At 44.5% G+C, this 27,735-nt stretch overlaps 1 protein-coding gene across 1 annotated transcript in view; it reads right to left on the reverse strand.

Annotated features, from left to right (window-relative positions):
* Nucleotides 1-27,238, reverse strand: part of LOC147640804 (uncharacterized) — a 28,613-nt gene extending 1,375 nt beyond the window's left edge. Inside the window, exons 1-4 of the mRNA XM_086815369.1 lie at nucleotides 26,797-27,238; nucleotides 23,270-23,405; nucleotides 688-769; nucleotides 379-554 (exon numbers count right to left, since the gene is read on the reverse strand). Coding sequence (XP_086671495.1) covers nucleotides 379-554; nucleotides 688-769; nucleotides 23,270-23,405; nucleotides 26,797-26,914 — 512 coding nt within the window. The 5' untranslated portion in view covers nucleotides 26,915-27,238. The remainder of the gene's footprint in view (nucleotides 1-378; nucleotides 555-687; nucleotides 770-23,269; nucleotides 23,406-26,796) is intronic.
* Between the last annotated feature and the right edge of the window lie 497 nt (nucleotides 27,239-27,735).

Genomic DNA, 27,735 nt, shown 5'->3' on the forward strand with positions numbered 1-27,735 from the left:
AGACAGAGTGGTCGAGGGTCAACAGAGATTATCCTACGGCCACTTGAAGAGATGGTCAGTGCTGGTAGTATGGTTTGTAGAAAGGATCACTACCTAAACCTCTTTCCTAAAATCATCACCATATGTGACATGACTGAGTAAGGAAAGAATTACTAGCACAGAACACAAAATCTGGTTGGCTTGCATGCAGAAGAGAATTGAGCTTGCAATCATTTGATGCAAGAGAGAGCCTTCCAAACTAAACAGCAAGGAACAGAGTCAGGAATCCCTATTTGATATCAATTTGCTCACGCAGGTAGTGTCTGTATCCTGTCTAAGTTTGCTCCAGACTTTAATGAAAACATGATACAAGAGATGGCAATGAGTCAAAGCACGTACCTTACCCCCCCTGTGTCACTACAAGAACTTAACAAAGATTGGTCACTGTGAAGCCACACTGCAGTTCTTATCAGCCCAGGGGAACCCTCAACCTCCGTAGGAGCTGCATCTGGCCGCACCAAATCAAAAATTCGAAGCACTTTTTCTGACCCTCCGGTCAGCAGGAATGTGGTGCTCTGGAGCGAAAAACATAAGCCAAAATCTGTTTATATAAAGTCCCATAAAATATTTTCAATTTATTCATATTTTCAAAAAAAAATCTTGACAAGGCAGTAACAGGCAGATAGAAGAAGACTCAAATGTACATACCTCTGAGAAGGCACAAGTTCGAACGATGTGCTTATGCTCAAAAGAATGAAGCTCATCCCCAGTCAGCGCATCCCAAACCCTCCTGAAAGACCATTTTGAGTATTAGTGCACAAATCAAACACATATCACTCTTCATACACTTGGGAAAGTGATTTGGTGGTATTGGACATGGGTCCTATTGACGTAATATTGGGGTGTGATTGGTTGTCATCACTTGGTTACTTTCATATGAACCTTCAACAAGGGATTATGAGCTTTGAACATCATGGACAGAAAGTAATACTTGCTAGAAATCATTCGAAAGAGCTCTCTTTGATCACTCCAAAGCAACTAAAAAGGGAACTCAAAGTCATGTGCATGCACATGGACATGCTTAATCCCAGGCTAATCCCTGATTTGCAACAGATAAAGATTAGATCAAGGCACAAGCCAAGCTTAGATAATTGCAACAGAAGCCCGATTTGATCAGGACCCGCTAGGCCAGGTATAGGAGGTTGTGTCCTTTCAGTTGGCAGCATATGTGTGATCTATTGGTCCATTGAAGCTGGCCGACAACAATCGGCCAGTTGGTCAAGGTTCACAAGAGCCTATAAAAGGCATTCTCTAGATCATTGTAGATCATCTTCCCCCAAGGTGGGGCAAGTCATAGATTAGGTATTTGTTATCTTTTTGGGAAGGCCAAAGGCCACAGATGATGTACTTTTTTGTATTACATAAATATACTGAATACACAAACATCTCTCTCTCTCTCTCTCTCTCTCTCTCTCTTCTCTGTCTATGTTGATTGTTCTTGCATCAAGAGTTCCTATGCAATGCTTAGGGCTGAAAGAAGACTACCCACAGCTTCTGCATTTTACACTCAAGGCTCTTGGCACCATCTCTTTATTGCATCTTGCCCAAGAAGGGATGGGAAGTAGTGGACAGCACATAGACAAAGACATGGAAGTGCTTCTCAAGGAGTTTAAAGACATTTTTCAAGTGCCAAAGAGAGAAATTGATCATGCCATTGTACTTGAACCAAATGCAAAGGCCATCAACAAGCCTCCCTATCGATTGTCCAAGGTGGAAAGAGAGGAAGTGGCAAAGCAAGTACAAGACTTGCTCTCCATGGGTCTTATTCAACCCTCACAATCTCCATTTGCTTCTCCCGTTCTATTGGTGAAGAAGAAGGATAGGTCTTTTCACATGTGCATTGTTATTTATTTATTTATTTATTTATTTATATTTATACTTATATTTAAATTTCCCAAACTTGACAAAAACCAAAGTGAAATCTTGATTCCATGAGGGTCTACTCACAAAGCTTCAAAGCATCAACTCCATCATGCATAGCATAGACTACATATTATGACATCCCTTACCACGATGGTCACACTTCATCATGAGGCTCACACTTCAACCTAGTGAGTTGTTGAACTAATGAATAGAACTTTACAAGATGGTCACTTAATTCTTCATTGTCTTCCATCTTAAGGCCATAAAATTTAAGCTTCAAAAATACTTTCGAATTAGTGATTTTTAGTGATTTTGCTTCCAAAGATACCTTCTAACTTGCTTCAGATTTGGTTGGCCATCGATTTGATGTCAACAAGATGTATTAGTGAATCTGCAAGTCCGAGGCCAATGATGGCGATTGCCCGTCGATCGCATTGCCTCCAAGTTTTCAACTCCGGTCCCTCAGTCGAAGGAGCATTCTTTTCGCCATGGAGACAATCTCCCATAGTCCTTCCCTCATCAAGAGTAACTGCATCTTGCCATCTTGGTCTGCCATGTCGGAAACCCAGTTCGTGAGAACTTGTCCATAAGATACATGCTTGACGAAATGGCCCAATCCATTTTGCAAAGCATACCAAAGCTAGTGGCAAAAGCAGGCGAGAAAAGACTCTACAAGTCATCTCATAGTGAGCTAGAGCAAAGAAGGGGCATTAGAAGATGTTGATGGGAGAGATGTAGAGGGTTGTATGCTGAACCTTTGTGCTGAAGAAACCTTTCTCTTCAGAAAGGAAAAACAAATGGGCATGCATGCTGCAAGAGAGCCATATGACATGAGCATGTGCAGCCAGGCAGTTGGCTATCTTATATATTTGTGCAGCACAAGGCCCGACATACAGTTCGGGGTTTCCAAAGCCAACAAGTACACGAACAGCCAGTACTAAGCATTGGCAAGCAGTGAAGAGGATATTCCCCCATCTTCACGGCACCCACGATCTTGGTTTGTTTTATTATGGCAGCAGTTATATGCTTACAGTGCTTCAGACTGGGCAAGTGACTATGATACACAACAATCTACCATTGGGAATTGTTTTTTTCTTGGAAGCTTGTGCATATCTTGGTTGAGTAAGAAACAACCCACGGTTGCCACATCTACCTGTGAAGTTGAGTACATGGAATTTTTCACTACTACGGTAGACTGTGTATGGCTGAGGAGGTGACTTGGAGATCTTTGTGAGTGTCAATAGACACCCACCATCATACTCACTAACAGTCAAAGTGCTATGGCCGTGGCACGGAATCCGGTTTTCCATGCTCGTACAAAGCACATAGAGATACATTATCACTTTGTCAGAGAGAGGCTTCATGCAGGGTAGATCACTTTGACCTACTGCTCTACACAAGATGACATTGCAGTAGAGAAAGTTTGCCTAGAGAGAGGTTTGAAGCTTTTCACAAAGCTTTAGGCTTACTCAACTACAAAGAGTGATAAACCACCTTGTACAAGTTCACATATTTCGCTACAGGGGAGATTTGAAGGCATACGCAGATATGTAGTGTCACATGTGAACATGAGCTGACACCAGGAACACTTTTATCCCGCTGGGTTTTTCCCCAAGACACCTAGTGTGAAAGGACACTTAAACTAGGGCTTTTGTTGTAACTTGTACTTTGTACTTCATATCATATATGTAAACATATGTGCGAGTTCTTCTCCCACTCACTCTCCAGCTCGTTTTTGCTTCCTGTGTGTGTATGAGCTTTCTTTGCCCTGCAAACCCTAACATTAGCTTCCTGAGAGCCAACATAGCTAGACCCACAAGCACAAACGAGTGTGAAAATCGCCCAAACATTACTAAATCATTGTACACCACCAAGTAGATTGACAACCAGTAGTAGATCACCTTGAGCAGCTTTGGAACCCAAGAAGCTGTCCATACAGGTCACACTGTTGTACGGCTTGATGATGTGGTAGCCATGCAGTGCAATCAGGTGACAGGTCGTGCGTGCCTAGGTGGAGTGGATCGCTCTGAGCTTGCTGAACACGAGTATGGCCTCGGAATCTCGAACGGTTGTGTGTAGCACATTCTATAATCATATACGATGGAGAGGTGGGCGTGCAAGAAAGATGACAATTTTCATTAGGGAGAGAAGAGGAAGCTCACAATCATGCACCCCGAGCACTTGGTAAAAATGTCCGCCCACTTTTAATGAATGTGAACCTACAAAGTTTATAAAAATTACAAAGTATTTTAATGAATTAAAACAATGTTTTTGAGTGCACTTACCACCTGCTCACATGCCACAAGACATGTCAGAATATAGAGCAATCACACGGTTTAACAGGTAGGCGTCCTAGGCCTGTGAATTGGACATTCATAGCAGGCACACACACGTTGCATGTGCACTTTGTTATGAGTAAATCTCCTGGTCATGGAACAAGTACAACACTGATTTCTGGGCACATGTATGGCACATTGGAAAGCGCGGAACTTGGATTCCGGGCACTCGAATCCACCACTGGCCATAAACAGGCGTGAAGCACTAGGATCTTGGACACTCGGATCCACACATTGGCCACAAACAAGCACCAGAAACTGGAGAAGATCATTTAGGTGGCCAAATGGTGACAGTTGTCTCAACTTTCCTTGAGCCAGCTTGATTAAAAACAGAAAAATCAGACGTCAAAACAATCTTCTAGTATATACCATCTCCAAGACAGCAAAACCATAGTAGCAAAAAAACGCTCTTTTTTTTTTGAAAAAATAAAAAACGTGTACATTTCAAAACGTCCCAATTTTTGGGACGAGTTTTTTTTAAGGCAACCTTTTTATTTAAAAAATATTAATTTTAAAAAAAATAATTTTTTTTCGAACGCATTTTTTTGTACATGAATGGTTAATGTTGAATGGTCATTGGTAAATCAATATTAAAGTTAATGTTGAATGGCATTGCCGCCACTAGACCCATGGGAGCCTGGGACCACGTGAATGTAGTATCATTATGATTTAATGAATTATGATAACCATAGACTTCAAATTGTTCACCCTTGAGTTCTTATGCACAAGTTTAACTTTTATACATGAATTTTGTGGTTCTTGGGCATAATTATAGCTTAAAAATTTTAATGAATAATAAACTTATTTTAAAAACTTTCCCAAAAAAAAAAAACGTTTTTAAAAGTAACAAACTCGTTGTATAATACTTCCCGTTTTAAAAACGTTTGGCAACTATGAGCAAAACCCCCATGGAGATAACCCTCACTTATATAGCTTTTTTGTAATAAAATCTATACTTATGAGATTCCTAACCTACAAGCCTCTTTATTAACTCATAAGCTTAAGCCCTTATAAGCAGCCTGCTTTTCCTCATCCCTTGCCCTAGATCAGGTCGGCCAACGCTACGGTTGGCGTCACGTACACCGTACATAACATACTCCCCCTCTTCAAACATTTACATCCTCGTAAATGAATACGAGAAAATTCTACTAGCAATCTGACTCCCACCTCTATCTTATCTTTGCACTATTCAACAATCACAGAAAAGCCTAAATCTAAGCTTCTATTTTGCACTCTCCCTAACAATATTTTATGTGATCTTATGTGCACATTACACCACTACATTTTTTCTAACAATGAGCCGTCCAGAGCTAATAGAGCTCAAGCAACAACTAGAGGAAATGTTGGCCTAAGGCTTGGTCCGTCGTAGCTCCTCGCCATTCGAACCATTGGGCGCTCACTATCAAAAACAAATTCCCGCTGCCCTGCATTGATGAATTGTTGGACTAGCAAGTCATCGGGTTAATAACTAGACGGCCATATACCACCTCAAAGGAAGTTTTCTTAGTTGACGCTTACACAGTATCATTGATGGCATGCTCCACCAATGGCAAGAACTCCTCCCAAAGAGTCTAATCCTCTTGACAATAACACATCATCATCGTGATCATAGTCTTGTGTATGCTCTAGGTCTGGCCGTTTGTTTGGGGATGAAAGGCGGTACTGAATTGTAACTTCATCCCTAAACCACAGAACATGGCCCTCCAAGAATCTCGAGTGAATTTTACATCCCTCTCTGAGAGGCAATTCTCTTTGGAAGTCCATGTAAGCGGAACACCTTCCAAATGAAAAGCTTGGCCACCTCCTTAGCATCCGCATCGGATTTCCAAGGAATAAGGTGGGTGTGCTTACTCAACCAACAACTAGAAGGATACAATCATTTTGGAACCTTCGACTCTTTGGCAATTCAACCAGTGGCAACTTTGGAATTGGCGGTGTGAAGCAACTTTCCTGTTGTCTATTGTTGTCTGGCCTTGACTTCTGGTAGACTTGGCAGAACCATACATACCGCCACAAGAAAAAACGAGAAAACTTCTCCGATGTCGGGCCTTTGCCACAATGTCCTAAAAGGGGAACATTATGTGCCTCATGTAGAAGCACTCAGTGGAAATCGTCACCCTTGACGACACAAACGGGAACATCGTGTGCCTCATGTAGAAGCACTTGGTGGAAATGACCACCCTCATGTAGAAGCACTTGGCCATTCTTAGTGTTGCCTTCTTTGCACAGCCTTTTACTCAACACTTTGCACTTGAGGAGCTCTCCAGCATGGCTCGTGTAGTCAGCATACACCATCTGTAGCACCTCAGGTGACAAGCTACCTAGGTAGTGCCCAAGTGTAGTATACCTTCTGAACTTCTCTCGTGCACCTCCTTTCCTCCTTGCAGTCACACATTTGTTAGGAGATGTTCTTGCATGTAACATTGTTGTAGGAAAAAAGAGAGGTGAAGGAATTTACCACCAAAGTCTTCATCTTTTTCTTGGCAGAATAACCGCCCTTGATGACACAAAGTCAATCTTTGTAGTACGACCACCCATCACGAATGGTGTACTCTGAAGCACTATGCACACATTTTCTCCAAGGCTCCTTGAAGTTTGGGTCCTCGGCATACATTGCCTTCATTGGCATGAAATAGTGACCATTATTTCATTGGCATGAAATAATGGTGTATCGCAACTTTCTAAGGTATGCACCGGGATGTGGCCTTTGACCCAACGTGTCGGTTACCACATTCTCCTTACTAGGCAAAAGGTAAACTTAGAAAGAAAATTTCACCATCATAACTCGTGGGGAGACAAATCGTGTTGTGATTGTGTCAGCGAATATTGGAGAGAGTGGTGATCCGTACGGATCTGAAACTATGAACCAATCAAATAGTAGCACCACTTCCGCAGGGCATACACCACTGCGAGCAGCTCCTAGTCATGTGTGGAATACTATGACTTAGCACCATGGAGCTGCTGCTGCAAATCTGCACCAAGGCCTCCTCCACTGGCATTGCAGACAATCGTGAAAGGTTCATCCAAATCTGATAACAACCGAAGAATGGGAGCATATGACTATTTAACCTTCAGCTTCTCAAAACACGCGTGCTCACACAATACCTCATCCGCCTTTGTAACATCTGTCAAAGGATTGGTCTCCCACGCATAATGCTCCACAAAACATCGATAATAGACTGTAAGGTCGAGCAATCCACGAAAGCTCATTTACATTTTCAGTATGGGCCACAAAACAATGGCCTCAATTTTCTCCGGATCTTGACATGCCCCAAAAAAGAAATTGACCTTGAGAAACTCAGCCTTTTGTGAAAGAGTGCACAGAGCAGAAGCAAATAAGCACTAGAGTGTGCTGAGTAGAGAGTGCAAGAGAGAGAGAGATATGGAGCAACTATGCTGAATATACTGAAGTGATACAGTCCCAAGCAAGAGACAAAAATAGTCTCATAAGTGAGGGAGCAAAAGAAAGACTAGGCAAGTGAGAGGCCAGCCCACCAATTTATAGGTAGGAAGGGCTGGCCGACAGGACATGCTACTATTGGCCGACTGGACATGATAAAACTGGCCGACTGGGAAAATACATCTAGGCTAGGAAAAATACCAAAAATATATATAAATAAGGGGTGGCCAGCCCACAACCAAGGGCCATGAAAAAGGGACCAAAAGGGACACCAAACATGGACAGAAACTGGGGATGAATGTGCTAACAACCCCTCTCAGCACCAGATGTTGAACATACTCCGAGAAGCCGAAGATGAGGAGCCAAGGAAGCCTGAGAAACCGGCTTGGTGAACAAATCTGCGGCATACTCCGCTGAAGGACAATACTCCAAACGCAAATCTCCAGCAAGAATTCGTTCACGAACATAGTGATATTGTATCTCAATGTGTTTCGTACGAGCATGAAACACAAGGTTCTTTGAGATGGCGATGCAACTTTGATTGTCACACCAAAGAAGAGTAGATCCAGTAGGAAAACAGCCAAGCTCCTCCAATAATCTCCGCAACCAAATCGCCTCACATGTAGCATAACAAACCGCACGATACTCCGCCTCTGTAGAGGAAAGCGCCACAATAGGCTGCTTTTTACTGCTCCATGAAATGGCTCCAGACCCAAGTGAAAAAACACAACGAGCGGTCGAACGCCGAGTATCTGGATCTCCAGCCCAATCTGAATCAGACCATCCAAGAAGAGTGCATCCTTGGCCATAGAAGATGCCAAAGTCCAGAGTGCCACGCAAGTACCGAAGAACTCTGAGAGCACACCGCCAATGTTGTTGACGGGGTTTGGATGAGAAAGAACTCAATAAACTGACTGCAAAACACACGTCCAATCGGGAGTAGGTCAACCAAACCAAACAGCCGACGAGAATCCGATACTGTAAGTCTGTACCTGATCAATCCCTGCAGAAGCATCAAGAAGAGAAAGCTTCTCACTAGTATCCATAGGAGAAGATATTGGTTTGCATTCCAGCCATCTGAAATTTGTCAAGAATCTCCCGTGTGTACTTCTGCTGAGAGAAGAAAATGCCCTTCAGGGTTTGCCAAATCTCAAAGCCAACAAAATAATGTAGAAGGCCAAGATCCGTCATCTCAAACTCTGTCTCCAAAGCGTCCATGACTGAACATATCCTCACAGAATAAGAACCTATAAAGATGAGGTCATCAACATAGACCACAATGATAACAATCAACCCCCTCTCAAGGAGGATATAAAGGTTCGAATCAGCATGAGAACGGCGCAGGCCGAGCCTCTAAAAGAACTCATCAATCCGTTGGTACCAAGCCCGCGGAGCCTGCGTCAGACCATATAAAGCTTTCTTCAGCCGGTATACCTAATCCGGTTTGCCTCGAACAACAAATCCCGGCGGTTGATCAACATAAACCTCCTATGTAAGCTCTCCATTCAAGGAAGGCGACTTGACGTCCATCTGGAATACGGGCCATCTATGATGTCTTGCAAGAGCAAGAACGGTGCGAATGGTAGTCATCGGGCCATCCGAGCGAAGGTCTCATCGAAGTCAACTCCAGGGCACTGAGCATAACCCTTGGCAACCAACCTCGCCTTCTGCTTGTCCAAGTTGCCATCAGCTCGGAACTTCGATTTGAAGATCCAGTGCACACCAATCACCTTACGCTGCAGTGGCCTCTCAAAAGGACCATGAATGATAGAGAACATAAGGGCATAGTTAACAAACATGTTGCCCTCATGAATTTGTTTCCCTAAAACTCTGGAAGATCGCCTGAGAGAACTAGGCAGAGGAGCAGAAGAAGGAAGCTCATGTAACCCAGAATCCCAAACTGTCTGATAGTACCATGCAGGCACAGATCTACTCGAACTCGCTGGAGGAGGAGCAGAGTCATCATCATCTGACTGAGAATCCACAGCTGGAGGTGTAATAGAAGCAAGCAGAGGCGGAGGAAGAAGAAGCTCACCACCCCCCTCTAAAAATGTAGGAGTCTCGTCGAGCACCACATCACGGCTCACAACTTTGCCGGCCTGAGGATCATAAAGACGATATGCCTTGAGCACAGTGTTGTATCCGAGAAAAGTCATGCGCTCAGACTTGGAATCCAACTTGGAGCGATGCTCCTTTGGCACATGAACATACGCCGAACAACCAAATATCCGGAAATAAACAACAGAGGGCTTATCACCATGGAAAGCCTCATATGGAGTTTTATCTGGAAGAGCAACAGTAGGAGACCTATTCTGAATGTAGACAACAGTAGACACCGCCTCAGTCCAAAAACGTCAAGGTAATGAAGAATGCTCAAGCATAGCACAGGCCATCTCCATAATGGTCCTATTCTCCTCTCTGCAACTCCATTCTGTGATGGAGTATATGTTGTAGTAAGTTGTCTCCGAATGCCATGGGTCTTGCAATATTGCTAAAACTCCTGGGATGTAAACTCACCCCCTCTATCGGTCCTACGAGCCTTGACCGAGGAACCGATCTCTTTTTCCACCTCAACTCTCCAATCACAAAAGTGCTGAAAAGCCTCATCCTTGGACTTCAGAAAGAAGACCCAAGTATATATGGAGAAGTCATCCACCATCACGAACACGTGCAACGCCTTACTCAAAGACGCAGTACTCATAGGACCACATAAGTCTGCATGAACAAGAGCAAGTGATGTCAAAGATCTGTGTGTCGTCTCCTTTGGAAAGGCGGCTCGATGTTGCTTCCCTTGTAAACAAGAGGAACAAGCAGAAGATGGAGCCTTGATGGTAGGTAAACCCTCAAGCAACCCATCCTTCAAAGCTCGTGTCGAAGCTGATAGCTCAAATGGCCAAACCGAGCATGCCAAAGAGCATAAGAAGAACCAAAAGAAAGCAGAGCGGTCAACTTGTACAAACCACTATCTTGGATTCCCTGAGCCAAGATGCTACCAGTCTCCTTATCACGAATGGTAATCTCATCACGAGAGAAGATTACCTCCGCACCCTGGGCTGTAAGTGCACTCACTGACAAAAGGTTAAATGCCAAATCTGGAATGTACAAAACGTCAGAGAAGTACCTCTTGTCCTCGGAAGAGCGGAAGATGGGGATGGTGCCATGTCCATGTACTGGCACAGAAGAAGAATCACCCAAAGTGATCTCGCCTGACCTGGCAGTGAAGTCCTCAAACCAATCTCGATGGGGATTGAGAAGTCACAAGAGCAAGTATACGACGAGTACCTGCTAATAGAAGAATACCATCATCCTTCTTGGTCTGAGACACCATTGTAGAGAAAGAGTTCTTTGCTTCTTCAGCCCGCTTCTTCTTGTGACATTGGAGCGATTTATGACCCTTCTTGCCACAATAATAACACTCAATGTCCTTGTTTTTAGAAGATTTGCTTTTGTCTTTATCCTTGTCGGTATCCTTGGAGTTCTTGTTTTCCCTTTCTTTCGGTGATTCTTCCTTTATCTCGTGCAACCAGAGCTCCATCAGAACCACCAGAGGTGCCAGTCCGCTCCTCAAAGCGAGACTCAATCTGCATAATGGAGGGGAGAACTTCCTCCCAAGTAATTGGAACAGGACAAGGAGAAGAAACAAGAGACTGAAAATAAGTATCAAACCTCTCTGGAAGCTTGGAGAGAAGCCGAATAACCATATCCTCTGTAGAGATATCCTTGCCACAAACAACAAGCTCATCCCGGAGATCTTTCATCTTCGAGATGAAACAAATAAAGATGGAAAGGCAGAAACTGATAAGTTCATAAGCTGCTTTTCCAACGCCAAAATCCGACCCGGAGACTTAATCTCGTAGAGATCTGCAAATGCCTTCCACACTTCATGTGCAGCATCTTTTGTACGCACATGAGAGAGAACAGAAACCTGACAATTCAACATCAGAAAGGAGAAAACACGACGATCATTCGCCTGCCAAATATCAATCTGTGTCTGAGTCACACCACCGGAAGCAAGGGTGGGAGGGGTGGCATTGGCAGGTGTAACAAGCCAATGCCCAGAGATCCACGCCACGCAAGGCTGATTTCATCTTCACCTTCCACAAAGTGTAGTTGGAACCATCCAACTTTGCAGACTCAGAGAATATATGGAGTGTAGTTGGGGCAACCATCACAAAAGCTTGGGCTCAATCTCAGAAATATGCACAATCTCGAAAGGAGTGCCCACCACAGTTTACAAGGGTGCACAGGTACCAAGGGTGCCACCAAAGCCCGAACCACCACAATACCCCCTCTGCAAAAGGGAATGTCCACTAGAGAGAAAAACGCAGCCAAAGAGAGGCTACTGTCCTGAAAAAACAGGCCGCTTAGTTCCAAACTCCAAGTAGAAGAAAACGCTGATGAGAAATTACCTTCAGGCTGTAGCGATGAAGCCAAAGTGAAGGGAAAGCAATCAGCAGCAGATGTCCAGAAAACGCAGCAACCAGAGGGCTGCAAATCTGAGAAAAACGCAGAGGTAAAGGGGCTGTAGATAGGGCTGAATCTGGGGCAGCAGAGGGAATCGCTGAACCAGGAGCGATGATACCATGAAAGAGTGCACAAAGCGGAAGCAAATAAGCACTAGAGTGTGCTGAGTAGAGAGTGCAAGAGAGAGAGAGAGATGGAGCAACTATGCTGAACATACTGAAGTGATACAGTCCCAAGCAAGAGACAAAAATAGTCTCATAAGTAAGGGAGCAAAAGAAAGACTAGGCAAGTGAGAGGCCAGCCCACCTATTTATAGGTCGGAAGGGCTGGCCGACTGGACATGCTACTATTGGCTGACTGGACATGATAAAGTTGGCCGACTGGGAAAATACATCCAAGCTGGGAAAAATCCCAGAAAAATATTTAATAAGGGGTGGCCAGCCCACAACCAAGGGCCATGAAAAAGGGACCAAAAGGGACACCAAACATGGGCAGAAACTGGGGATGAATGTGCTAACATTTTGGAGTGAATCCGAAAATTATGGTCATCAATCAACCTGAAGGTTGTCCCCACATTCTTCCTGTCAAATCCCCATAGGATCTCCTCATGGAACGCTCCTGGTACAAGACTCGAAACCTACAAACAAACCAAACAAACAAGACGGGGGTGCAGGCCTGACTCACCTCCCAACCTCGACAGCCGTGGGCAAGCCCACAAGACTTGGCTGTCCCCACCAAGCCACGAGCTGAGCTAACTAGATGGACGTACCAACCAATCTCTACCTCGTGATGTCCCATACCGCCACGAAGCTACCCTCGCAGGCCTCGAGACTGCTGCTGCCGGCCTCGACTGCATGAAGCAGGTGCACGTCTGCACTAGATCCAAGCTCCTGACCATAGAGCTCTCACAAAGTCACGCGAGACTCTATATGACTAATGACTAACCTTGGCCACCCTTTTATAGACTCTTGGCCGGTCATCAGGGGCTTGCCCGTCCATACTTGGGTGCCCGTCCGTTAGTTTATCCCTAACTCAGCTCGTCAATCAGCCTGCCTAGCTCCAAGCTTCCCCAAACCTCGAAGCTAGTCTTGTGTGCGTGTAGCACACGGTAGATACACACTGTGCACATAACATACTCCCCTTCCTCTAAGAGCTCACTCCTGAGCTCACTAAAAAGCCAGGGTAATCTCTCTGAAGAGTAGTCAATGTCTCCCATGTAGCGTCCTCCTCAACACGATCTTTCCACTTGATCTTGTATTCCGTGATAAGCGTATTACGCAATCTTCTTTCACGAAATCCAAGAATCTTTTCAAGTTCGTGTGGAACAAATGTCATGTCCTCAACATCTATGATTTCTTGAGAAGTAACTAACTGGTCTGTTCCACCCAGTACTTCCTTAAGTCTAAGGACATGAAATACGGGATGAACTTTCACATGAGAAGGCAAATCCAATTCATATGCGACTGAACTAATCCGTCGTATATACGAAATGGTCCACAGTATCTAGGGGATAATTTCGGAGATCGATCTGTCCGTAAAGTCTCGAAATCTTTCGAAACTCGCAAATACACCATCATTCCGTAAGAGAACTCTCTGGGTGAACAGTGTCTATTAGAATATGTCTCGGTCTTGAGCACTTCTAATAGATTCCTTCGCAACTTGTAACATTTCTTGCATATCTTGCAAAAAATTACGTGCTCCATCATGCTGAAGTCCTGATGCAAATTCTAACATGGAAAGATAATCCTCCCATGAACTCTTGTCTTTTGGATACATATGCCCGAAGCATATCCTCCAAAACTCTTTCAGTCTGGCCATCAGATTGAGGATGATCTAAAGAACTCAAATTCAAAGTCGTAAACTTAGAGTCCCTATCACTGACTATGTCCTGCGGTAACCCATACAGTCTAAACAATTGCTCGATAAACTGCCTTGCTAATTGCGTAGCAATAATGGTTTTCTCGGTCGGTAAAAATCTAGCCATTTTTGTCAAGCGATCTACCACAACCCAAATAGAATCGTGGCCTTGAAGGCTGAAATCAAGCTAGCGATGATGACGACCTGATTAAAGAGTTTGGACTGCTAGAAGGTAAGGCCAAGAAGTTTAAGATCAGTTCTTGGCAATCCGGTAATAAAATCCATGGAAATACTTTCCTACTTATTAACTGGGATTTGCAAAGGATGCGACAACCCAGCCTCTCTAAAGCGTTCAGCTTGATTTACTTGACAAACTTGACACTTGAGAACACAATCTTCTACATACCCTTTCATCTTTGGCCAATAAAAAGTGTGTTTCACTAACGATAATGTCATGTGTACCCCACGGTGTCCAGCAGAAGGGGCATCGTGACACTCCTTAAGAATCTTGGACCGAATGTCCGGGATCTGTGGTACACAAATTTTGTCATCACGGAATAGTAAACCATTTTGAATCATCCACTTGCCTCCTGCAGCCTGAATGGTAGGCTGCTCAGTCATCGAGTCTTGGTCAATCAATGAGCTCCCCTCCTAGATCTTCTGCTAAAATGGACCAAAATAACTATCAGTCCTGCAAAGCCCTCTCAATGACTGAAATAAGTCAGTAGAAATCTCGGTGAACGACAAAGTATTCACCTCTCTAATTCAACTAAGCGCATCTGCAACACTATTCATGGATCCTTTTCTATAACGAATCTCAAAATCGAAATCTTGCATTAATTCAGCCCATCGAGCTTTCCTTCCTCTCAAATCATCCGCATCACACACATACTTGATTGACTGATGATCAGTCAATACCACAAACTTGGAGTCATATAAATAATGTCTCCAAACCTTGAGGGCGTGAATCACAGCATAAAGCTCCTTTTCAAGGGTTAGCCAACGAGTTTGAGTGTCGTCTAGCTTTTTACTTTCAAAAGCAACAGATCTACCATCTGGAAATAGAGCAACCCCGATGGCATAGTCACTGGCATCAGTTTCAAGAACATAAGGCCGACTAGGATTGAGTAATGCTAAGATAAGTGCTTCCTTGACTTTATCTTTCAAAAGTCTGAAGGCCATATCCAGATCATTATTCCAAGTAATAGGCTGATTTGACTTACGTCCACGACCTTTCAACAAGTCGGTCATCGGTAGTGTGAGCTGAGAGTACTCCCGCACTGATTTCCGAAGAAAAACAACAAAACCGAGAAAAGAACGAAGTTGTTTCACTCTTCGCGGTATAGGCTAGTCCAGAACCTTCTGAACTCAGTCATAGTCAATGCTCAATCCATCTCTAGTGATCTTGTGTCCCAAGTAAATGATGTCTGTCATGAAAAACTCATATTTACTTAATTTAGCATATAATCGATTCTGTCTTAAAATAGTTAAGACAATCGTGAGGTGTCTAACGTGATCCTCAAGAGTACGACTATATATCAAAATATCATCCAGAAACACAACCACAAATTTTCCCAAATGTTCACGAAAAAGATCGTTCATCATTTGCTGGAAAGTGGCTAGAGCATTGGTTAACACAAAAGGTAATACAAGAAACTCGTAATGGCCATACCTAGTCCGAAAGGCGATTCTTTCGACATGCCTTTCATGAATACGTATCTGGTGATAGCCAGTACGTAAATCTATCTTCGTGAAATATTTCGCTCCTGCTAACCAGTCAATCAGGTCATCTGATCTAGGGAGAGGATAACGGTTCTTAATTGTTAGCTTGTTCAATCTCTTGTAATCTATACACATTCTCCAGGTGTTGTCCTTCTTTCTCCTACGCAACACACGTACACCCCAAGGTGATTTACTTGGACGGATCTAGCCTATCCTCAAATAATCTTCGAGTTGTTTAGCCAACTCATCTTCCTTAGCTTGGCTCATCCTGGAAGGTGAAATACTAACAGGGTGAGCACCAGGGATCAGGTCATACGATGATCTACTGTCCTTTCAGGTGGTAAGTCCGATGGCAGTTCCTTAGGAAATACATCTTGAAACGAATCAAGTGTCTTCTGTAATTCTTTGCTTTCAAATACACTTAATTCATTGACATCCATAGAAGGTATGAGAAATGAAGAAAGTGGAATCAATACACAATGGAAAGCAATATACAAAGAAGAATCCATTATATTACCAAAATCAACTGTATTTACAAGAGGTCCCTGAGAGAGATGTATGCAATCACCTAAGATACTATACTAGGTGTTCCTATGTTCAAAAGAAAAAATATGACTAGACCAATCTATCTAGATTTGAAGAGTCTTAAACCACTCAATCCCTAATAACAAGTCTACATGTTCTAGGTGCATAATATAGCATTCCAGAGTATCTTTGTAGTCCTGAATCCAGATTGGTAGCATCTCCACCTTTCGATCCCATACTTACCGACCTACAGGTAGGCGTACCTCATAGGTATGATCGCTGGGTGTCGTATCAAGACCCAATTTTTGCAGAAGTTTGTAGTTAATTAAGTTGTGTGAGCTGCCAGAGTCTAGAAGAATGTGGATTCTATGGCCATTCACTTCTCCATAAACTCGAAGAAGATCATGCAAGCCAAAAACTTTAGAGTTGAACAAACAATCAGAACATGTACTAGGACGAGAAAGTACAATAACTGACGTACCTATCCAAGACAACTGGTTAGCTGCCTTTGACTTGGGTCCTCCGTTGGTCTTCGCATCCTTTTGCTTCGGGCACTCGTTACGCATGTGTTCTTTTTCTTCGCAGATGAAACAACGTCCCTCTTTCTTGAGCTTCAAAGCTTTAAGGAGACGTTTCTTCTTCGCTGCGCTGGTGTCAAAGTTGAATTCTTTGAAGGTTGGTCTAAAGACTTTCCTTCAGTCGTGCTAGCCATTGGTGCGGAGAACTTCCTTTTGTGCTTGTTCCCCTACTCGATAACAGGTTTAGATACTTGGAAGAGACCATTGTATCATCATAGATACGAGCGGAATGAATGGCCTCGTCCAAGGTTTTGCATTTGTTATTTTTAACCTGTAAACGGTATGAGTCGGGTGAACCGGCTACGAAGAACCCCAAGAGAGTTGTGGGATCCATCTTCGTAGCTTTCATCTGCAAGTCCCTAAATTTCTGGAGGTATACCTCATAAGTGAGGTTCTGCGAGGTCATGGTCAAAGTAGTAAACCGGGCAACAACATCATAGTCATCCTCTTTCTTGATGAATTCTTTCTTGAAGACGTCTTCGAACTGTGCCCAAGTCGTTGGTTTAGGGTTGAGTTCCTTCCACCAAAGCAAAGCTTTGCCCGAGAGAAAACCTGCTGCTAATTGGATCTTTTTTCCATCGTCATATGGATGAAACTGAAAATGGACTTGCCACTTATGTAGCCAAGTGTCCACTATCTCCTTGGTACGCTGCTTTTGCTCTCCCCCAAGCTCTTCCGGAGTAATATTGGGACCTAAAGCAAATGCCAAGGTATCCATACCCGAAAGAGTAGATAGGGTAGTGGTCAACAAAGAGATGGAGTTCTGTAAAGCCTGCATCTGCACGGCGATTTGTGCTTGACGTTCCGAGGAAGAAGCTTCGAGAGCAACTTTAAACTCTTGGAAATCTGATTTTGAAACATAATCGTCAAAAAGATCGGCATCGGTGCCTTCCGTAGCCAGCAGGTCTTCACGTTCGAGAAAAGGCTCCAACTCGGATTCTTGGGTCGTCATCTTGAAGAGGGCAAAGTGAGAGAAAAAGTTGATCTTGCACAAAGAAGAGTGCTAGACAACTTGAGAGCTTGAGAGCTTGAGAGATGTGTGGCAAGAAGCCCGCTTAAGGGGAATATATAGGCTTCCCCAAAAGCTTTTGCTTTTGTGTTTTTTTTTGGCCAAAAAAAAAATTAATATCTATATATATATATATTCTGTTTTCTTTTTAAAAAAAGAAAAAAAAACACTTGTAAAGCAATACTTGGGTTTTTTTAAAACCCTTTTTACCAAAGTGTGTGGGGGTTTTTTTTACACTTTGTCTTGTTTTTGTTTCTTTTAAAGAAAAACAAAACATAATGTAACAAAACATAGCTTTTTTGTTTGCTTTGCTATGATTGTTTTTTTCTTTGTTTTGTGAAGTTCTTTAAAAAAAACAAAAAGCAGCGTGTCTCAAAAAAAAACATGGGCTAAGAACAATGAAAGTGGGCTGGTCGACACCTGTAAACAGCACGCGAAGAGGAAAAAAGCTCCGCTAGACTGGTCGCCACCCGTCACTTGAAGGGAAGATGGCCGTCGTCACCTACTATCAGCAAAAAATAACGCCCGGTTGATCGCCTTGCTGCGCAGGCACCAACCGGCTGTTCGATTTGCTACACGACTGCTTCCCTCTCCCTCTCTCTCTCTCTCTCTTTCTCTTGCTGTTCACACTGTCGACTGGTTCACACAGCCGACAGCTCATGCTTTACTCCTTGTCAATAAAAAAGCTCTTCTCAAGCAACTAATCGACCCTATACAAGACCAAAACCCCCAACATGGGTTCCAATGATGCGTATATAACATGCTGAAATCTGAAAAAACAGCAGTATACACAGAAAAACAGCAAGCTTCTCGAACTCATACCTTTCTTTTGACCTCATCTTCTCTACCTACCGACTTGCTCGTTCACGAGGCTTGCTCTGATACCACTGTCAAATCCCCATAGGATCTCCTCGTGGAACCCTCCTGGTACACGACTCGAAACCTACAAACAAACCAAACAAACAAGACGGGGGTGCAAGCCTGACTCACCTCCCAACCTCGACAGCCGTGGGCAAGCCCACAAGACTTGGCTGTCCCCACCGAGCCACGAGCTGAGCTAACTAAATGGACGTACCGACCAATCTCTACCCCGTGACGTCCCATACTGCCACGAAGCTACCCTCGCGAGCCTCGAGACTGCTGCCGGCCTCGGCTGCATGAAGCAGGTGCACGTCTGCACTAGATCCAGGCTCTTGACCATAGAGCTCTCACAAAGTCACGCGAGACTCTATATGACTAATGACTAACCTTGGCCACCCTTTTATAGGCTCTTGGCCGGTCATCGGGCGTCCACACTTGGACGCCCGCCCGTCCATACTTGGGTGCCCACCCGTTAGTCTATCTCTAACTCAGCTCGTCAATTAGCCTGCCTAGCTCCAAGCTTCCCCAAACCTCAAAGCTAGTCTTGTGTGCGTGTAGCACACAGTAGATACACACTGTGCACATGACACTTCCCATGCTCATCTTTAGCCTTGCTCAAGACCAAGATGTCATCCAAGAAGACAACGATAAATATCCAATGAGCATCCGGTGTTTCATTCAAGCAACCTTGTGGAGTATCATGGGCCAAAGGTGAGCACTCCGCTCGATGAGGATGAACCCGAGTTGGTCGATGACGGAGGATTATAGGAGGTCTTAGTACCCAAGCAGGGTGTTTTGCACCAATACAATCAGGGTTCTCATCAGAAGCAACTACAATATCTCCTCAAGTTCAAGGGCTATCCGATCCAACAGGTAGTCTAGTTTGGAGAGGATGAGTTCACAGATGAATCTCATCCACTGTTGAGAGCTTATTAGGTGGCCATGCAGTTGAGGACAACCGCAAGATGCAAGTGGGGGAAAATGTGTCACACTTTCAGGTATTCAGGGCGCATCTCCCAAAGCCAAGCATCAAGGAATAGTGTCAAAAAGGTGCGCAACCATCCAGAGGAGCATTCTAATGAGCACGTGCAGTCAGGAAAGATCTTGGCAGGCGCAAGTGCCATGTGGCAATCGCCCAGTGGTCTCAAGTTAGGAGCAGAGCCCACTTAGCAAGCCAACCAGCATTAATGTGCATATATATACGTGCCCAAGGAATTTATCAAATTCATCACATTTCTCAGCACTAGTCTTTGTACAGAGTTTCTCTTAAAGCATGGGCTAGATAGGAGATCTTCAGCAATGTTTGGGCTGTGATTTGACATCTTCATTTCTCAATCATCTTTTGCACTTGAAGTACGTGTACATAATACAAAGATCGATAGTTTAGGGCTCTTGTGTGTGATGTATGTCCGATTCTGTCGCACTCTTTTCTACCTCTAAAAACCCTAGCACATAGGCCATAGTCACAGGGGACGGAGGGGACGGCAGCTTGGAGCGTGGGGACGGCGTTTCGGGACGGACCAGCAACGGGGACGGACGGGGACGGACGGACATCCCCCACGGCTCGTTTCTCACAGGGGACGGCGACGGGGACGGCGCAGGGACGGGGACGTCGGTCGGGGACGGCACTGTGAGGGGACGCCAGAGAGCTGTTGCTCGCCTTTTTTTGTCGTTGCGCCTGCCGTTTTTTGCCTTGGCCCTTGCCTCTCTCTTGCCTTGAGGTTTGGCATTTAGGCTTGAGCTTTGGGGCCTTGGGCCTTGGCCCTTGAGGCTTGGCCCTTGCCTCTCTCTCTCACTTGCCCTTGCCTCTCTCTTGCCTATCTAATATCTATATAAGAATAAGGCTGCAAGGCTACAAACATGGAGTTTAGCGTACCCCCCGGACCCCCTGCAGAGAGGGGCTCACGCCCCCCTCCGCACCTTCCCCCAAGTAGGCTGGTGTGAAACTGCGCGCCGCAACGGACCCAAAATTTACAGCCCATATGCTGTAGGTGTATAATAACTCACCGCATATGCATGTAGCCTGGTTGGCAGTGTGTGCCAACCTTCTCCAGAATCGTCTCATGCTATCTGGCCACAATCGGCCACCATCCGGTGTTTAAACCGGGACCTATCAGGTGACCCGTGCTACTCATAAATGCCTTCTCCTCATATACGGGGGACTCACAAAGTAGAGTTAGCCGGTGCCTGCGTAGTTACCTGAGGGTGGAAAAACTTTAAAAAAAAGTATTTTTTGAGTGCCGTTCCCTCCCCCGTCCCCGTTCCCTACTTATGGCCGTCCCCCGTCCCGTCCCCGTCCCCCGTTACCGTCCCCCGTTCCTTGTGACTATGACATAGGCACAAGTGTGATTGTGGGCTCATCACTGCAGTCGACCAGATTTTGAGCCCTGTCTTGATGTTACAAAGCCCCCTTCAACACATCGATGCTACTCATAAGTATGTGCATGATCTGAGGTGACTTGAGGGACCCCTCTTTGGTGCTCTTCTGTGGATGAAGCAAGACGTTGGAAGCACTCAAGGGTTGAGGCTGGACACCTTAACAACTTGTGGGCATGCAAACGGCATGACGGGTTCGTAAGGGCTCTTGGCCTTGTAGGCATGTGACTAGTAGCTCAGGTTCACGTTGTGATGGGTTGCTACTGGACTCTGTTTTACCCTATTTTCATAATGGTTTTACTTCGAAGAATCAGATGCAAGCCGAAGAAGAATTCTCAAGCACCTGCAGCTTACACAAGAAAAATTTACTCCTTTTGGTGATACATAAAGGAGGGGGTCCCCATCTTCGGCACCTAGTGCGGCACACTATGCAAATTGATTTGTGGTCGCCTTTATGTCACGTTTTGTCTTTTTAATCATGTAAGTAATTCCAAGAAGCGCCCCTCCCCATTACAGCGTTCAGATTTTCTACACCCAAGTCTAGCACAAGACGTTAGTCCAGACTCCATGCCTAGTAGGCAAGTGTTATCCATGGCATGTATAGACTCCATCATAGAGTGGTTCTGGCAACAATATGAGGAACAGTATGGCCAGATCAAGAACACTTTTGGGAATACGAAGAGCATCAAGCCCAATACAAACGGGAAGAAGAAGAACATCAAGATTTATGCGACAAAGTGTTGGGAGCTATGGGAAGCTTATCTGAGGCCAAGTATAGTTACTGAAGTAGTGGAGGCACAAGCAAGAGAAGTTGAGAAGAGGTTCCATAGTCAAAGACTATGGAAGAGAAGTAGTGGAGGCAAAAGCAAGAGAAATTGATAAGAGGTTCCATAGTCAAAGACTAAGGACAAAGGGATACACCTACACACCACAGACAGCCTAGGATCCTTAGATCCAAATCTGCAAGGCTAACACCGGTCCCAAAACTAGTGGCCGAGATTGAGTAAATTTTTAAGGTTTAGGTGTATCTCTCTGAATCCCATACGGAGGAGGATGAGGTAAGTGCTGCACAAGTATTCGTGCCAATAGTTCTTGAGGCATCCCCATTGGAGACAAAGCCAAAGAGTTGGAGCCTACAGTTGGATGGGACCAAGGATAAAGTATGACACCATTTGGACCAAATCCCCAAGAACCCCTATGTTTGGCTAGCTCATAGCATACGACCTACCTTGACATCCCTATATTAAGGCAGGTCAAGGGTCATAATTGAGCATTCAGCAATTGAACAATAGCCCTCAATCCTGGATCAACAAGGCAGCCATAGGACAACAGCTCGCAACACATGAAGCAGCCCATTTAGTAAAAATAGCATTTCAAGTGTCCAAATCTAGTGCCGTTTTGTGCTTCAGATCTGAACAATCATTGTATATACAAAATGTGTTGGTGATACAGTAGGAATAGTTTAGAAAAAGAGTCTCTTCTACTTCTCTTTGTCATCGTTGCACATGTGATTAGCGTTAATCTCATTATCTTGGCATTATTTATCATCAATTATGCTTCCGCATAGTAAGCATATGGCACCAAGTACCAATTGACAGAACTTTTCATTGATTTATTTATTTGAATGTGGCTTACAACACGGACGGTATCACCACCAATACCGCGTCAACAGTATAACCGGTCAACAGTATAACCGCGATCTTTAAGTACAAAAATGATCTTACTCACATAGTCCTTGCGGGGGTTTATGCGAGTGTGCCATACTCCTAAGAACTAGCTGCTCCTCACCTATGCTGACTGGCTTAGGCTCCTCCATGTGCTGCTTCTGTATCTACGTCTGCTGCTGCCAACAGTTCTTCCTATTTCTTTGCAAAAAGGGTAGGTGTATTAATCAAACAACTTGCACCTCTTCCTCTCTAGGATCAAACATCCATATCCCTGGTTGTGCATGTATATCCCATAAATCCCTTATCTGACTGTCCTTCCCTCTTTCCAAACTTTCCTCTCCTTTTCTGCTCATATTTTGATCCACTTTACATGCTATTTAGTCTCATGCCATGCAAAGATAGTAAAACGGTACAAGTCAAACAGCTCTATTTTCTTTGAAATTACAACAGAAACTATGAAAGCAGGATCAAGTGAGAAGGTAAAACAGTGCAAGTCAAACAGCTCTATTTTCTTTGAAATTACAACAAAAACTATGAAAGTAGGATCAAGTGAGAAACAGAAGTGAAATTACGAGCTAAAATCAGCTGATGCTGTGGCTGCATGCAAGGCCGGAGTGTCGAGACAGGCACCCCAGACAGCACCCTTGTGGCCATCAAATGTTCCAACCCAGTCTCCTGTTTCCCCATTTCTCAGCATTGGCTTTCCATCTGCCATATGTTTGGGTTAGAAACAGCCAAATCCAATACCCTAAATACAAACTATTACGTTCAAAGCCTGCCAAGTACATAGAAAAAATCATATCTATAGCATTCATTTAAAAACACATCAAACCTTCTGTTCCAAAATTTGAAGCTATGGCTACCAAGTGGACCCTTCATGGCTGCAATAATGTAGTAGGGGTTTCTACAAGGGTTCCATCCTTGACACATATCTATATTCAACCCCCTGCTTCTGCATATTTGTGTACTATAAATAGGCAATTCGATATAATTTTGTCATATCTATCACTGACCTCTAGAGCAATCATGGTGCGTCTGATTGTAGAGTACCATGATTGTATCGCACTGCCAAAAGCATTAGTACTGTACGAAAAATGCATCATGATGTGTACAAAGAAAGCAGAGGATAGCACCACTCATAGTAAGGGCATATCATATGATGCTTAAAGAGCAGTGGCATAAATGTCCTGCAAAACTCTTATATTTTACGATGGCAAATAAAATGGCATGGCTTTCAGTAATCAGACACATTAATCTTGTTTTTTGTACCAGCTTTCATACTTAGGCTGGTTACACGAATCTCCCAGCCTATGGAAACGGGCATGACGGCAGTTAGAAGGCAAAATTGTCTGTCCTTCGTGCACAGGCAGCTTGGATGGGCCATGGCCTTGTCTGAAATAAATGTCTTTCTTCAACCTCCAAAGGGGCAGACCGTGCAGGAATTGACCACATTGAGTGTGTCCTGTTGTATATACTAACAGAATGATCTTTAAAAGAGAGAGATAGTTTTCTTTTTTCCCTTTTTTTTGAGAGAGAGATTATGTGTGTAGTTAGTTATAGGCGTCCTGCCCAGATTCAAATCTGGGTTCAGCGAGTACAATCCCTCTACCACCAGGATACACGCCCGTGGACAAAATAAACAGGTTCTTTTTGTCCCTTGAGTAGGTCCTTCTGGAGTAGCAACTTAAGTCCACACCCATTGGTATTTATAGTGATGCCATCAGGGAGCGGGCAGCCTCGATGGGTCATGGCCTGGTCTGAAATAGATGTCTTTCTTGAACCTCCAGAGGGGCAGACCATGGAGGAACTGACCACATTGAGTCTGTCCCTTTGCATATACTAACAGAATGATCTTCTTTACATAGTTTCTTTTTTCCCTTATTATGTATGTATTATAGGCATCCAGTGGCGGGGATTTGAACCTGGGTTCCTGCCCTGCAAGTGCAATCCCCTACCACCAGGATGCATGCCCGAAGACAAAATAAACAGGTTCTTTTTTTGTCCCTTGAGTAGGTCCTTCTGTAGTAGCAACTTGACCCCGACTCCCCACCCATTGGTCTTACAACGATGCCGTCAAGTAGCTTTTTCCTATGAGTAGATCCTTCTGTAGTAGCAACTTGAGTGCCCACCCATTGTGTGTCCATGCACGGGCAGCTTGGCTGGGCCATGGCCTTGTCTAAAACAGATGTCCTTCTTGAACCTCCAAAGGGGGCAGACCATGGAGGAACTGACCACATTGAGTCTGACCCTTTTGTATATACTAACAGAATGATCTTCTTTACAAGTGACATAAATAGTTTTTTTTCCCCCTTTTTTTAGGTATATTATGTATGCAGTTATAGGTGTCCAGTGGTGGGAATTCGAATCTGTGTTCCTGCCCAGCAAGTACAATCCTTCTAGCACCAAGATACATGCCCGTGGATAAAATACAGGTTCTTTTTTTGGTCCCTTGAGTAGGTCCTTCTGTAGTAGCAACCTGAGTGCCCACCTATTGGTCTTTACCGCAATGCCGTCGGGACTCGGGGAGCCTTTTCCCTTGAGTAGATCCTTCTGTAGTAGCAACTTGAGTGCCCACTTATTGTCTTTATGGCCACAAACAGCGAGGCTGTCGTGGATCTTTTTCCCTTGAGCAGGTCCTTCTGTAGTGGTAACTTGATGCCCACCTATTTGTCTTTACCGCAATGCCATCGGGGAGCCTTTTCCCTTGAGTAGATCCTTCTGTAGTAGCAACCTGAGTGCCCACCTATTGGTCTTTACTGCAATGCCATCGGGGAGCCTTTTACCTTGAGTAGATCCTTCTGTAGTAGCAACCTGAGTGCCCATCCATTGTCTTTATGGCCACAAACAGCAATGCTGCCGGGGATCTTTTTCCCTTGAGCAGGTCCTTCTGTAGTAGCAACTTGATTGCCCGCCGATTGATCTTTACAGCGATGCCGTTGGGGAGCTTTTTCCCTAGAGTAGATCCTTCTGAAGTGGCAACTGTAGCAACTTGAGTGCCCCCCCACTGGTCTTTATGGCCACAAACAACGTTGTCGTCCAGGAGCTTACAAGGGCTTTGAGCAGGCGTCCAGTGGTGGGGATTCGAATCTGCATTCCTGCCCAGCAAGTACAATCCTTCTAACACCATGATACACGCCCATGGACAAAATATACAGGTTCTTTTTTTGGTCCCTTGAGTAGGTCCTGTAGTAGTAGCAACCTGAGTGCCCACCTATTGGTCTTTACCGCAATGCCGTCAGGGAGCCTTTTCCCTTGAGTAGATCCTTTTATGGCCACAAACAGCCATGCTGTCGTGGATCTTTTTCCCTTGAGCAGGTCCTTCTGTAGTAGTAACTTGATTGCCTACCTATTGGTCTTTACCGCAATGCCGTCGGGGAGCCTTTTCCCTCGAGTAGATCCTTCTGTAGTAGCAACCTGAGTGCCCACCTATTGGTCTTTACTGCAATGCCGTCGGGGAGCCTTTTCCCTTGAGTGGATCCTTCTGTAGTAGCAACCTGAGCGTCCACCCATTGTCTTTATGGCCACAAACAGCGGTGCTGTCGGAAATATCAATATGAAATAAAGAACGAATTTGAGAGCTCTCATCAGAAATCTCTGATACATCTCGGAAAATGGGGATCTTTTCCCCTTGAGCACGTCCTTCTGTAGTAGCAACTTGATTGCCCACCCATTGACCTTTTCAGCGATGCCATTGGGGAGCGTTTCCTAGAGTAGATCCTTCTGAAGGGATGCCGTTGGGGAGCGTTTTCCTAGAGTAGCCTTCTGAAGGGGCAACTGTAGCAACCTGAGTGCCCACCCATTGGTCTTTATGGCCACAAACAACGTTGCCATCCGGGAGCTTACAAAGGATTTGAACTTGGGACCTCCCCCTTCCCGGTCACAAACCCACACCATTATACTACACACCCATTAGCCAAAATAAAAAGGTTCATTTAAAGATATAAGGTTTATTTCAAGATATGGGGTTTTCAATGTGCTTGGCTAACAGCCCTTTGCTCTCCTTCTCACAAGAACTACCCTAAGCTACAGAAACTCTATCCCAAACACATACAGCAGAGGTTTAAAAGGAGACAAGAACAGTAGAAAAATGGCTGCTTACCTTTGCTGGCGCTGATGAGGAAGAATCCATCAGGCGTAGTAGGGCTATAGAACAAGTCCACGATGGGCCTGGAGTGTCCATGGCAGACCAGGGGCACCTGAACCTTCTTCTTGTCCATAGATCAGCGAAGTAACAGCAGCAGAAACCTTTATGTGTGTGAGTATATGTGTGTGTGCGGGGGGGGTACACAGAGAGACCTGGCGGCGGACTAGGGTTTCACGAATCTGTCATGCTCAGAGGAGAGAGACGAATCAATGCAGGCATCGACACGCGGGAAGGAAAAGAGAGAAGGAGAGAGAGATGGACGATCGAAGAGCGAGCTTTCTGTGCGTGATGATGATACGATGAAGAACTTGAAGGTTTTTGAATGTATGGGGTGATGATCATAGTGATGGTGATGATGGAGAAGAGGAAAAGAGCTGATGATTCTACATTGAAGTATGTTGTTGAGACATGCCTCTAGCATGTGACCCACTCTTCAACATGACTATAAGGTGGCCTTTTCACACAAAAGGTCTTTACAAAAATCTCTCTTTATCTCTATATATCTCTATCTCTTCTCTATATTATATAAAAGAAAAGTTTCACAGCCAAAAACTAGCAAGAATTTGGAGGTTCAAGGAGAGGTAGGCTCTTATTACTCTAGGAATTTGAAAAATAGGAAGCTAGGAATTATAGTATATTCTTAAAGATGACGATTAGCCACATGGCAGCAATAGAGACAAGGATCCTCACATTTGCTCGGGTCACATCATGCTATTCTTCATGTCAAGTTATTGGCAAGCAATCACATGCTGATGTTCACGCTCCTCCAGTGCCAGAACAAATTATTCGCAAGAAGAACGGTTTCCTAGAACAGAGAAAGAACACTACTTCAGTGCTGCTCCTGTGCTACTCTTCATAGCTCCAAACACTCCAGTGCTACTCCAATGGTCTTCA

Source organism: Cibotium barometz, chromosome 2 (genome assembly GCF_041138505.1).
Source record: "Cibotium barometz isolate CiBa-2024 chromosome 2, ASM4113850v1, whole genome shotgun sequence".
Classification (NCBI taxonomy): Eukaryota; Viridiplantae; Streptophyta; class Polypodiopsida; order Cyatheales; family Cibotiaceae; genus Cibotium; species Cibotium barometz.